This window comes from Coffea eugenioides, chromosome 5 (assembly GCF_003713205.1).
Source record: "Coffea eugenioides isolate CCC68of chromosome 5, Ceug_1.0, whole genome shotgun sequence".
Taxonomy (NCBI): Eukaryota; Viridiplantae; Streptophyta; class Magnoliopsida; order Gentianales; family Rubiaceae; genus Coffea; species Coffea eugenioides.
Genome location: NC_040039.1, coordinates 39,249,257 through 39,263,885, shown reverse-complemented (window position 1 = coordinate 39,263,885; position 14,629 = coordinate 39,249,257). Strand labels below are relative to the sequence as shown.

Below are 14,629 nucleotides of genomic sequence, written 5' to 3'. Positions count from 1 at the left end.
CTCCTGCACGAGCAAGATCCACCTGATCAGCCTCGATTTTGCATCCTTCTTTGCCAGCAAGTACCTTAAGGCTGCATGATCAGAGAAAACAATTACTTTTGCACCCAATAAATATGACCTAAATTTTTCTAGTGCAAACAATTACTTTTGCACCCAATAAATATGACCTAAATTTTTCTAGTGCAAAAATAACTGCTAATAATTCTTTCTCCGTCGTGGAGTAATTAAGTTGGGCTCCACATAATGCTCTCGATGCATAGTAGATTGCGTGCGCCACTTTTCCTATCCTTTGCCCCAACACGGCCCCTACGGCATAATCACTAGCGTCACACATGATTTCAAATGGTAGGCTCCAATCTGGTGGTTGAATGACAGGCAGCGATGTCAACGACTCCTTTAGTTTATCAAAAGCCACCTTGCATTTATTAGTGAACTGAAATATCACATCCTTTTGCAGCAACTTGAACAGGGGTGCTCCAATATTTGAGAAATCCTTGATGAACCTCCTGTAAAATCCTGCATGGTCTAAAAAGGAACGCACTTCCCATACACATACGGGGTAAGGCAGAGCAGAAATAAGATCTATTTTAGTTTTGTCTACATCTATCCCCTTAGCTGACACAACATGCCCTAAGACAATGCCATGATCTACCATAAAGTTACATTTCTCCCAGTTAAGAACCAAATTCGTCTCTATGCATCTTTTTAAAATTAGAGTTAAATTATCAAGACATTCATCAAAACTATTTCCGTATACACTACAATCATCCATGAACACCTCAATAATTTTTTTTACATAATCGGAGAAAATACTTACCATACACCTTTGAAAGGTTGCTGGAGTATTGCAGAGACCGAAAGGCATCCGGCGGTAAGCGAATGTACCGAATGGGCATGTGAATGTAGTCTTTTCCTGGTCTTCTGGTGCTATCGCGATCTGAAAGTAACCTGAAAAGCCATCCAAGAAACAATAGTAAACACGACCCGCCAATCGTTATACCATCTCATCAATAAAAGGGAGGGGGAAATGGTCCCTTTTAGTCATAGAATTTAGCCTCCGCTAGTCGATGCACTGACGCCAGCCAGTAACTTTCCTGACCGGGACCATATCACCCTCCTGGTTCTCCTCTACGGTCACTCCCTCCTTCTTCGGGACCACTTGGACAGGACTCACCCACGGACTATCCGAGATAGCAAAAATGATCCCCACCTCTAGGAGTTTAAGTATCTCCTTTTTCACAACTTCCATCATCAGGGGGTTCAACCTCCGTTGCGCCTGTCTTACTGGCTTCGCATCTTCTTCGAGCAGAATTCGGTGCATGCATAAGGATGGACTTATTCCCTTGATATCTGCTATGCTCCACCCAATTGCCTCCTTATGCTCCCTAAGGATTCGCACCAGTCTGTCCTCTTGACTTGGAGATAGATGTGCAGAGATGATCACCGGAAGTGTCTCTCGATCTCCTAGGAATGCGTACTTTAGATGTTTCGGGAGAGGCTTTAATTCTAACTCTGGTGCCTGCACAACTGAAGGAAGCAACTTTGTCTGAGCCTCTGGCACAAAAAGAGAAGTAAGCTCATACCTTGGAGATACGGTGGGTAGCGAGTGTAAGGCTTCAACAGCATGGAGCAACTCTTCCCTTAGGTCCACATCAAGAGTTACACCCAACTCCAGATGCTTGATTAGAGCCACTTCTAATGCGTCTTTGCCATCTAATTCGAAAGTTTCCTGCACAAAAGGTTCAATAACGCTCAAATCAAGGACTGAGTTAGATTCCTCTGGATATTTCATCGCCTAAAAAATATTAAAATTCACAATTTCACCATCAATTTCCATTGACAAAGTACCCTCATTCACATCTATCTTAGTCCTGGCAGTGCTAAGAAACGGTCTACCTAACAAGATAGGTGATGGGTTTAATGATTTTTTATCTCCCATGTCCAAGATATAAAAATCTGCAGGAAAGACTAATTCATTTACCTGAACCAGAACATCCTCAACTAGCCCCTCTGGATAAGCATTTGTGCGATCAGCTAGTTGGATTATAATGGCTGTTTCTTTAAGTGGCCCAAGATTTAGAGACGCAAAAATGGTCTTTGGCATCACATTAATTGACGCCCCTAAATCTAACATTGCTTTTCTAATTGGTGTATTATCTATTTTGCACGGGATCGTGAACATACCTGGATCTCCACACTTGGGTGGGAGTTTTCTTTGGAGCATGGCTGACACATTCTTTCTCATCGCAACTCTTTCGTCCCCTCTCAATTTCCTCTTATGGGTGCATAAATCCTTGAAAAATTTCGCGTACTTCGGCACTTGTTTAATTGCTTCCAACAAGGAGATGTTGATCTCCACTTTTTTGAACACGTCCAGGATCTCTTTTTCCTTCTCTACCTTCTTCGTCTTCGCCAACCTGCAAGGAAAGGGAGGTAAGTTAGGCTTAATAGTAGGTGGAGAAGTGAAGGTTACCTTAGGATCCTCGCGAATACGTCCTTCCTCTTCTATTTCCTTTTCTATCTCCTCCTCACTTTTACTTTTTGGATTTTCCACTTTAGGCCCTTCCAGTTTGACAGGTCGTCAGCCTGTGCAATAATAAATACCTGCTCAAACTAAAAATAATTTCTGTAGATAGTGGTGAGCAGAGTCGAATCCACAGGGACTGGGAGTAATTGTTTCATTTCAAGTTCACAGTGACAAGGGGGTGGTTTTGTGCAGAAAGTGACAATCAAATAAATTCAAATAAAATCTAAGAAACTACTAAAAATTAAATAACAAATTACTAAAATCAAATGAATGATAATTAAGAATCTAGCCAAGGAATAACTACTCAGGCACAGTCCATGTATCCGATCATTGATGCAAGAGAGGTTCACTTAATTTATTAATAGACTAGTTATAGCCATCGAGGAACTCTAATGACCAATTTTTTCTTAATTTATAGGTGACCAAGGTACGACTATTAGTCACCCCTAACCAGAAAAGTACTCCTAGGTACGACCGTAGAAATTAATTTTCCAATTGCATTAATAACCAGAAAAACCTAGCCCTAATCAATAACACGCTACGAGGGTTATTTAAATTAGATTGCACGCTCCCCTAATGTGTAAATACACCAGTTGCCACTAATATTAATCAATCAAACAATTACGAATTTAATTGACTAAATTGGCACGAGATTAATGTATCGCATTGAACATCGGGCCCTTGACATCCAATTAATAAAATAATCCCATGAAAATTAAATCAGGCACCATGCAAATATTAATAGATAAAGGAACACGTGAAAACTAATTAGATCTCACAGATCTTCGGGACTGCGCCGTCGAGTTGACCCTTGACTAGATGGAAGACTTAGTCACGCCGCATAATTAAATCACCACACGGATTAATAGATTGCAAAGGCATTGCGTTTTCTATTAAGAAACAAGGAATAAAAGGTGTTTTTTCCGTTGGGAAATATCGTCGAACACCTGGCGTGTGTCAGAGGCCAGTCAGGAGAAAAAAAAACTAAAACTAAACTAAAAGACTAAAAACTAGAGATGTCTTCTTTCCCTACGTTCTCCCTATTTAAGAAACAAAAGAAAGATAGACTAAAGCTATCTAGGTGGTCCCCACACATGTGGACAAAGCCTCCAAAGTATTTCTTGTTCCAAGTCTCTTTTACGTAGCTTTCTTTGAAGAGTCCAAATGACTTATAGCTTTGTGGTCCCCACCAATCCAAGGGCTCAAGGATTGAAGCCCTTAGAAGTCTCCATATTCTTCATAAAATCCCTCCTTTTTGGTAGTTTTCTGTTTCATTCCTGAAATTAAGTCCAGATACCAAATATGAGTAGATATCAGCAATTAACACAATATTTATCAGGGATAAAAGGGAAAATTAATAATAAAATTACTAACAAATTATACCCTATCAATTCCAGCCACACCTGAATCATGCTTGCCCTCAAGCATGGGGACAACTCAACTCAAAATAGGCTAGCTTTCACATTATCGTTGCCAGCTGTGCTTATACCCAAAATCAAGATTTAGTGGCTAGGTGTCAAGACATATCTCTCCCGGTTAGCTCCTAAGTTCCTAGACCTGTCCAATTCATGGCTAATTCGCTTAGGAAATCCAAATATTAACTAGCAACAGTCAGTAATTAGGGCAGCTGGCAACCAAAATCTCAACATTACGAACCAAGGATCGGTAGGCCAATATGATCATAAACTCACATATTCTGCACATCTGATTTTCTTTTTTTTTTTCTTCTGTTTTTTTTTTCTTGTTTTTTTTTTGTTTTTTTTCCTTTTTGCATTGTACGAATAATGCTTAGTCCCGAGCTATTCAAGTCTTTTGACGTGAACTCTGACATTTTTAGATGAAAGAGCCCAGTTACTCGACCTTTCATAGCTCCAGGACTATTTACTCATAGATATCGCCACTTTTTGACGCGAGAGCCGACACTTGTGGTGAAGGCTCCCGGTTACTAGGTGGCGACACTAGCGGAGTATAGGCATATGTTATTCACCATAAAACACCGAAATACCAAGTAATTACAGATCATAGCCCGCGTCATGTCCTAAATATGGAGAACTAAGGTAAACAGGAGACCAAACTACACAACAATGCAGGCAAAATATTTATATTGCCTAAACAAGTTAGCCATAAATTGCACCAAGTCGTTAAACTCAAAATATTCACCAAGAAAGCATGCTTTTACTAGCCACCGAAACCCAACTCATAGCATAAATCACAGCTAACTATAAATGAGTGGGCTGCCAACATATTCACCAAGACAAAAGCAAGAGAAAATCACCCAAAAGGGATAAAGGAACAACTCCTAAAACAGAAAACACTTAACTAAAAACATAGGAAAACACCCCAGAAACGGAAATGGGAAATATCTAGCACTCAAACAAAGACCCCCCCACACCTAAATGACACATTGCCCTCAATGTGATAATATAATAGCAGAAAAAAAAGGGAGGGGCAACGGTACTTCCCTGAAACCGGATCAAAATGGGGAATGAGGTGCGGTCGGGGGTGGCAGATCTGGTGATGGAGAGAGAGCTGAGGGTGGCACTGAGCTTGGAGGTGCGCGGGTAGCAGGGGCGACGGACCAGCAGGGGAACAGAGTAGAAGAAAGAAAGAAGAGGAAAGAAAGAAAAAAAGAAGAGAAGAAAGAAAAGAAAAGAAGGAAAAGAAAGAAAAAAAAAATTGCTTTTTTTTTCGGAAATTGATTACGATTTTTCATTTTTTTTTTTTAATTTTGGAAACTGAAGCTACGGTGATAAGAAAAAAAAATTTTTTTTATTTAAAATTTTTTTATTTAAAATTTTTAAAATTTTTAAATTTTTTTTTTTTTAATCCCTACCTTTCCCGCGAACGTGACGCGGGCACGTCATGAGGGCAAGATAGCTCCCAGAAGTTTCTGAATTTTCTGATCGTGAGCTTCCTGCACATCACCACGCGGGCGCGTCATGAGGGCAAGAGAGCTCCCAGAAGTTTCTGAATTTTCTGATCGTGAGCTTCCTGCACATCACCACGCGGGCGCGTCATGACTGAAGGGCACCTATAAATCAGCAAAAACGAAAACTGAAACCCAAAATCAGTTGAATTCAAGGAGAACACCTCTAAACTACCACACGAAATTGAACAAACAATTAAAAGGAACAATTGGGTTGCCTCCCAATGAGCGCCTTTCTTTAATGTCTTTGGCTAGACATCGTCCAAAACTTTGCTTAAACTAAGCAAATCGATTCTTCCAAGTGCACCATCTCCACCCGTTCAATTGGAACCCCTTCATAATACGGCTTGAGACGATGACCATTCACTACAAATTTCTTCTCAGTCTTCAAACTTTGGATCTCTACTGCACCATAATGAAAGACATTAGTCACAACAAAAGGACCAATCCAACGAGAACGTAACTTACCTGGAAATAACTTCAATTTGGAGTGGTACAAGAGAACTTTTTGCCCACACTCGAATGTCCTCCTCGAGATCTGTTGGTCATGAAAAATCTTATTTTTCTCCTTATAAATTACCGCATTCTCATAGGCCTCATTGCGAATCTCCTCCAACTCCTGTAAATCCAATTTCCGTCGGGCACCGGCCTCTTCTAGGTTCATGTTGCATTGCTTTATCGCCCAAAAAGCCTTGTGCTCGAATTCCACTGGAAGATGGCAAGGCTTACCAAATACTAACCTATAGGGAGACATCCCTATAGGCGTCTTGTAAGCGGTCCTGTATGCCCACAAAGCATCTTCCAACCTTGAACTCCAATCTTTCCTATCAGGGCGCACCATTTTCTCCAGAATGGACTTAATCTCCCGGTTTGATACCTCCGCTTGACCATTGGTCTGAGGGTGGTACGATGTCGAGACCCTGTGGAGTACACCATACTTGCGAAACAACGCAGCTATGGTTTTGTTGCAGAAGTGCGTCCCCCTATCACTGACAATGGCTTTTGGCATTCCAAATCGTACAAAAATATTAGATCTAATAAAATCTGCAACTACCTTCGAGTCATTAGTCCGAGTGGCCTTAGCCTCCACCCATTTGGACACATAATCAACTGCCAGCAAAATATACAGAAAACCAAATGAAGTAGGAAAAGGCCCCATGAAATCTATACCCCAGACATCAAAAATTTCTACAAAAATCATCGGGACTTGGGGCATATGATCCCTACGGGTTATATTACCTACCCTTTGACAGCGATCACATGACTTACAAAACACATAGGCATCCTTAAACAATGAAGGCCAATAAAATCCACTTTCTAAAATCTTATGAGCAGTCCTCTTGGGTCCAAAATGACCTCCACAGGCAAAAGTATGACAAAAAGCTAGAATCGATTGAAATTCCATTTCACTTACACATCTCCTCATTACTTGATCTGCACACCTCTTCCACAGGTACGGGTTATCCCAGATAAAATACTTGGCGTCGCTCTTCAATTTATCCCTCTTCGATTTTGGCAAACCTGCAGGAAAATTACCAGTTACCAAATAATTGACCAGGTCAGCATACCAAGGCAATTGAGAATGTAAGGAAAATAAATGCTCTTCAGGGAATGCATCCCTCAATGGTTCCTTATCCTCTCCAACGGGTATACGACTCAGATGGTCAGCTACTAAATTCTCTGAGCCCCTTTTATCCCTTATTTCCAGGTCAAATTCCTGTAGTAGCAATATCCACCTGATGAGCCTTGGCTTTGCATCTTTCTTGGTCATCAGGTACCTTAATGCTGCATGATCAGAAAATACAATTACTTTAGCTCCTAACAAATATGACCTGAATTTTTCTAAAGCAAAAATAACCGCAAGAAGCTCCTTCTCAGTGGTGGAATAATTCAACTGGGCTCCATTCAAGGCCCGGGATGCGTAATAGATGACATGAGCCGCCTTTCCTACTCTTTGCCCCAGTACTGCCCCTACAGCCTGATCACTGGCATCACACATGATCTCAAATGGTAAACTCCAGTCAGGGGGCTGGATGATTGGGGGTGAAGTCAACAATTCCTTCAATTTGTCGAAGGCTCTCTCACACTTGTCATCAAACTCGAAGGCTACATCCTTTTGCAAGAGTTGGAACAACGGGGCCCCAATTTTTGAAAAGTTCTTGATGAACCTTCGATAAAAACCTGCATGTCCAAGAAAAGAACGCACCTCCCGCACATTCACGGGGTAAGGCAATGCAGAAATAACGTCTATTTTAGCCTTGTCAACCTCAATGCCCTTAGACGATACAATATGACCCAGGACTATCCCGTGCTCAACCATAAAATGACATTTTTTCCAATTAAGCACGAGATTAGTCTCTATACACCTTATCAGGATCAATTTCAAGTTATCTAGACACGTATCAAAACTATCACCATACACACTGAAATCATCCATGAAAACCTCTATTATTTTCTCAACATACTTAGAAAAGATGCTTACCATACATCTCTGGAACGTTGCAGGTGCATTGCATAATCCAAATGGCATTCGTCTATAGGCAAAGGTCCCGAACGGGCACGTGAAGGTTGTCTTCTCTTGATCCTCTGGGGCAATTGCTATCTGAAAGTATCCTGAAAACCCATCCAAAAAGCAATAGTACGCCCTACAAGCTAAACGTTCAACCATTTGGTCAATGAAAGGGAGAGAGAAGTGGTCCTTTTTTGTGACGGCGTTTAGCCTACGGTAGTCTATACAATGCCTCCATCCAGTGGGCTTGCGTACTGGTACGAGCTCACCCGTTTGGTTGGCCTCCACCGTCACTCCTGCCTTCTTTGGGACTACCTGGACCGGGCTCACCCAGGGGCTATCTGATATTGCAAAAATAATCCCTACATCTAGCAATTTCAAAATTTCCTTTTTTACAACTTCCATCATGAGGGGATTGAGCCTCCTTTGAGCCTGTCGAACAGGTTTGGCATCCTCTTCTAGCCTAATCCGGTGCATACAGATGGCCGGGCTGATCCCCTTAATGTCCGCAATTGTCCAACCTATCGCCTCTTTATGCTCTCTAAGGACCCGGATCAGTTTCTCCTCCTGGGTTTTTGACAGTGCCGATGAGATAATCACCGGGAGTGTCTCATTATCACCCAGATATGCATATTTCAGGTGCTCTGGTAGAGGTTTCAACTCCAGTACAGGTGCCTGCACCACAGATGGCAATACCTTCTGGTGAGGTTCGGGAGTAAAAATAGGTAAGACTTCATACCTTTTCGTGGTGGTCTGCAATGAGTGTAATGCACCTATTGTGCATTTTAGATCTTCATTCCACTCCACCTCAGGAGTCGTTTCCAACTCGAGGTGCTTGGTCAAAGCTACCTCCAACTCATCCCTGCCAACAATTTCAAATACTTCCTGCACCGCAGGGTCAATAGCACTCACAGAAAAAACTAAGCTAAAGTTGGAGTTTGAGGAATATTTCATAGTATCAAAGATATTAAAGTGCACAATTTCCCCATCAAATTCCATGGATAAGGTACCCTTATTAACATCAATTTTTGTCTGTGCTGTGCTCATAAAGGGTCTACCCAATAACAACGGTGAGGGATCAGGGGAGTGATCATCATCCATATCAAGTACATAAAAATCAGCTGGAAACACCAAATCATTAACTTTCACCAACACATCTTCAACCAACCCATCAGGATATACATTAGTGCGGTCAGCTAATTGAATGATTATTCCAGTTTCTTTTAATGGACCTAGCTTTAGAGAAGCATATATAGATTTAGGCATGACATTAATTGATGCTCCCAAGTCCAACATGGCCCTTCTAATCACAGTGTTCCCTATCCTACAGGGGATAGTAAACATACCTGGGTCCCCGCACTTTGGTGGAAGCTTTCTCTGCAGGACTGCTGACACATTCTCCCCAACAATGACCCGTTCATCTCCCCTCAACCTCCTTCGGTTGACACACAAGTCCCTTAGGAATTTGGCATATTTTGGTACTTGTTTGATCGCGTCTAACAGGGGGATATTTATCTCAACCTTGCGAAAAACCTCCAAAATCTCTTTTTCCTTATCCTGATTCTTTGGTTTTTCCAACCTGCCAGGAAAAGGAGGCGGGTTAGTTTTAACTGTAATTACTGGGTCAGGAAGTACCTTTAGATCTGCACCATTGCTATCCTCCCTTTCAAGCTCATTCTCGATCTTTTCCTCATCCTTATCCTTAGGGATCACAGGTTCAGACCCCTGAATTTCTTTCCCGCTTCTTAGGGTCATGGCGCTCACATTCTTCGGGTTCAACTCAGGTTGAGATGGCAGCTTCCCTTGGTTCTGGGAATCCAAACGGTTGATTGTTGTGGCCATTTGACTTATCTGATTCCTTATATCCTGCATTTCGGAGTCCGTCCTTTGCTGATGTTTGCCTCCGTCCTTTGCTGGTTGTCATCATTTGTTGATTTTGCGCCATGGTTGTCATCATTTGTTTCATCATCTCCTCCCAAGATTGACCAGAGCTTGAGGGCGGAGGTGGTCGGGATTGGTATTGCTGCTGGTACCCTGGTGGCTTATTTGGCACAAAGTTAGACTGCCTGTTCGGTGTAAAGTTGGGTTGCCTATTCCCTCCATAACTGAGGTTGGGATGATCTCTCCACCCGGGGTTGTAGGTGCTTGAGTAAGGGTCGTACTGCTTCCTTGGCGCGGGCGCGTGGTCAGTCATGTTCACCTGTTCTGCAGTTTCTTCCTGAATCATTGGGCACATATCTGCAGAGTGACCTATACCAGTGCAAATCCTGCATACCCTGGCTTGTGATGCATTTCTCACAGCCTGTTGCCTAACAAACGCGGTCAACTCAGTTAGCTGCTGCTGCATGGAGGGTGTCTCTACCTCATTCACCCTGCGTATTGGACAATCCTCTCTCGTACCGAATTGTTGTGAATTCTCTGCCATCCTCTCAATCAACTCCCGTGCTTCCTGAGGGGTTTTGTTCACCAGTGCCCCTCCACTTGCAGCATCAATGATGCTCCTGTCTCTAAAAAGGAGTCCCTCATAAAAATACTGAATGAGCAACTGCTCACTTATCTGATGCTGGGGACACTTGTGCAACAAGAAGTTGAACCGTTCCCAATACTCATAGAGCGACTCCCCTGGATGCTGCTTGATCCCACAAATTTCTTTTCTTAGACTTGCAGCCCTGGACGCAGGAAAATATTTATCCAAAAATTTTTTCTTCAATTGGTCCCACGTGGTGATGCTACCTGGTGACAGGTAGTATAGCCAGTCCTTTGCAGAATCCTTCAAGGAAAAGGGGAATGCCCTCATTTTTATCTGCTCTTCTGTAATCCCCGAGAGCTTCATACTGTTGCATACGACGTCAAATTCCTGCAGATGCTTATACGGCTCTTCACTTGATAAACCATGAAAAGAGGGTAAAAGAGCAATCAAACCAGATTTTAACTCAAATGAAGTGTTTTCACTCAAACTCGAGAAAGTAATGCACAAAGGCTGCTGATTTAAATTAGGGGCAGCCAACTCCCTTAATGTTCGTGCATTAGCCATGGGGATTTCTTCTTGCTCCGAGTCACTCGAGGTGCCACCAAATGAATCTGTTGGTTCGACTCCTGACTCAGGTCTCTGAGATGTAGCACTGGAGTGCTCCTCTCTGAGCTGTCTGGTTTCCTTTCTCGTCCTACGCGCGATTTTCTCTACCTCAGGGTCAAAAATCAAATCACCTGTACGAGAAGATCGAGGCATACACTAGAAGAAAACCAGAAAATTAGGACAAAAAAATGAATTTAAAAAGAAACAAATAATAACGCCAGTTCCCGGCAACGGCGCCAAAAATTGACAGGTCGTCAGCCTGTGCAATAATAAATACCTGCTCAAACTAAAAATAATTTCTATAGATAGTGGTGAGTAGAGTCGAATCCACAGGGACTGGGAGTAATTGTTTCTTTTCAAGTTCACAGTGACAAGGGGGTGATTTTGTGCAGAAAGTGACAATCAAATAAAGTCAAATAAAATCTAAGAAACTACTAAAAATTAAATAACAAATTACTAAAATCAAATGAATGATAATTAAGAATCTAGCCAAGGAATAACTACTCAGGCACAGTCCATGTATCCGATCATTGATGCAAGAGAGGTTCACTTAATTTATTAATAGACTAGTTATAGCCATCGAGGAACTCTAATGACCAATTTTTCCTTAATTTATAGGTGACCAAGGTACGACCATTAGTCACCCCTAACCAGAAAAGTACTCCTAGGTACGACCGTAGAAATTAATTTTTCAATTGCATTAATAACCAGAAAAACCTAGCCCTAATCAATAACACGCTACGAGGGTTATTTAAATTAGATTGCACGCTCCCCTAATGTGTAAACACACCAGTTGCCACTAATATTAATCAATCAAACAATTACGGATTTAATTGACTAAATTGGCACGAGATTAATATATCACATTGAACATCGGGCCCTTGACATCCAATTAATAAAATAATCCCATGAAAATTAAATCAGGCAACATGCAAATATTAATAGATAAAGGAACACGTGAAAACTAATTAGATCTCACAGATCTTCGGGACTGCGCCGTCGAGTTGACCCTTGACTAGATGGAAGATTTAGCCACGCCACATAATTAAATCACCACACGGATTAATAGATTGCAAAGGCATTGTGTTTTCTATTAAGAAACAAGGAATAAAAGGTGTTTTTCCCGTTGGGGAATATCGTCGAACACCTGGCGTGTGTCAGAGGCCAGTCAGGAGAAAGAAAAACTAAAACTAAACTAAAAGACTAAAAACTAGAGATGTCTTCTTTCCCTACGTTCTCCCTATTTAAGAAACAAAAGAAAGATAGACTAAAGCTATCTAGGTGGTCCCCACACATGTGGACAAAGCCTCCAAAGTACTTCTTGTTCCAAGTCTCTTTTACGTAGCTTTCTTTGAAGAGTCCAAATGACTTATAGCTTTGTGGTCCCCACCAATCCAAGGGCCCAAGGATTGAAGCCCTTAGAAGTCTCCATATTCTTCATAGAATCCCTCCTTTTTGGTAGTTTTCTGTTTCATTCCTGAAATTAAGTCCAGATACCAAATATGAGTAGATATCAGCAATTAACACAATATTTATCAGGGATAAAAGGGGAAATTAATAATAAAATTACTAACAAATTATACCCTATCACAGTTCCTTGCCACTCCTCAGTGTCATGGCACTTACATTCCTGGGATTTATCTCGGGTTGCGATGGAAATTTTTCATAAACGTGGGACTCCAAGCGGTTGATGGCAGTTGCCAGTTGGCTTATTCGGGCATCTTGGTCCTTCCTATCCGTTTTGGTGTCCTGCTGGAACTGCGCGGTATTCGCGGCCAAGGATCTGATCTCCTGTTGGAGCTGAGTAGTAATCGTGGCCAGGTTTTTGACAATATCCTCCAGGGAGCTCCCTGAATTGGAGGACGAGGGTTGAGATTTTGCTTGCCATGACTGGTGGAATCCTGGTGGACGATTCGGGAATTGATTTTGCTGCCTGTTCCCATAACTGAGATTGAGATGGTCCCTCCAGCCCGGGTTGTACGTATTGGAGTATGGGTCATACTGCCTGCGAGGCGCGGGCATGCCTCCTGTCATGTTTACCTATTCCGCCCCGTCTTCGTGCAGAATGGAGCACGTGTCCGTGCAATGGTTCATACTCATGCAAATTCCACATATTTTCGCTCGCGGCGCGTCTCTCATGGCTAATTGCCTAACAACAGACGTCAACTCTGACAGTTGTTGCTGTATGGATGAAGTCTCTATCTCGTTAACTCTACGGGTAGGGTTGCTCTCACGGAAGCCAAATTGTTGAGAGTTCTCTGCCATAGCTTCGATAAGCTCCCACGCTTCCTTCGGTGTCTTGTTTACCAGTGCTCCCCCACTCGCAGCGTCAATGATACTCCTATCAGTTGATTGGAGTCCTTCATAGAAGTATTGGATTAACAGTTGTTCACTAATTTGATGCTGCGGGCATCTAGTGCACAACTTGTTAAACCTTTCCCAATATTTATAACTCCCCGAGATACTGTTTAATGCTGCAGATTTCCTTCCTCAAACTCGCAGCTAGGGATGCAGGGAAGAATTTTTCCAAAAACTTCTTTTTCAACTGTACCCATGTGATAATACTACCTGCTGGTAGGTAGTATAGCCAATCTTTAGCTGCATCCTTGAGAGAGAACGGAAAGGCTCTCAGTCTAATTTGCTCTTCAGTGACCCCAGGAGGTTTCATACTAGAGCAAACCACCTCGAACTCCTTAACCTGCTTGTGGGGTTCTTCGCCAAAGAGACCATGGAAAGAAGGTAAGAGGTAAATCAATCCCGACTTCAGTTCGAAAGCAGTATTCTCAGCAAAAGTGGGGAATGTGATGCATAAGGGCTGGTGAGTCAGCTCCGGGGCAGCCAGCTCCCTTAATGTTTGGGTGTTGGCCATACTTACTTCGTCTTCTACTGATTCGTTTGCAATAAATAAGTGCCTTTTTTTTCGTCTCTTGGTCTCTTGCCTCCGCCTACGCGCTGCCTTCTCAACCTCAGGGTCGTATACCAACTCACCTGTACGAAAAGAACGGGGCATAAACTAGCAAAAATATCAAGAAGAATAGAATAAAATAAAATAAAAGCTGAATTTGAAAAGAAACAAATAATTCACACGCCAGCTCCCCGGCAATGGCGCCAAAAATTGACAGGTGCCGAACCTGTGCAATAATAATTACTAAAAAGTCCTAATTACCACCACAATTAATTATAGAACAAATCCAAGTACTGGAGCAGGGACCCTAGGTGTGCAATGAGTTACTTGATTCACCCTACTCCTGAAAAGTTTGCTTGATCCGATATACCAGATTTGTCTATAAAAATATTAATTTCGCGTACAATGGCAAGTAGGGTCGATTCCACAGGGAGCGGGTAGAAAATTATTTCTTTCCAAATTAGTAGAACGAAATTGGGGGATTTTCAATGGGAGGCAAATAAAAATGAAATAAAACAAACAAAATTCAAAACTAACTCACAAAGTACAATTCACTAAAAATAGCAATTAATAAAAGCTTTACCCAAAAGATCAACTGCTCAGGCACGGTCCAATTAAATGATCATCGATGCAAAAATATTTCATTCATTCGTCACTAGATTGGTTATAGTTATCAACAAGCTCTG

The 14,629-nt window shown here is 42.0% G+C and overlaps 1 protein-coding gene across 1 annotated transcript in view; it reads right to left on the bottom strand.

Annotated features, from left to right (window-relative positions):
* LOC113771614 overlaps positions 1-9,834 on the bottom strand; it is a 91,790-nt gene extending 81,956 nt beyond the window's left edge. The window contains exons 1-3 of the mRNA XM_027316187.1: positions 6,855-9,834; positions 5,972-6,719; positions 241-965 (exon numbers count right to left, since the gene is read on the bottom strand). Of these exons, the coding sequence (XP_027171988.1) occupies positions 241-965; positions 5,972-6,719; positions 6,855-9,834 (4,453 nt within the window). The remainder of the gene's footprint in view (positions 1-240; positions 966-5,971; positions 6,720-6,854) is intronic.
* Between the last annotated feature and the right edge of the window lie 4,795 nt (positions 9,835-14,629).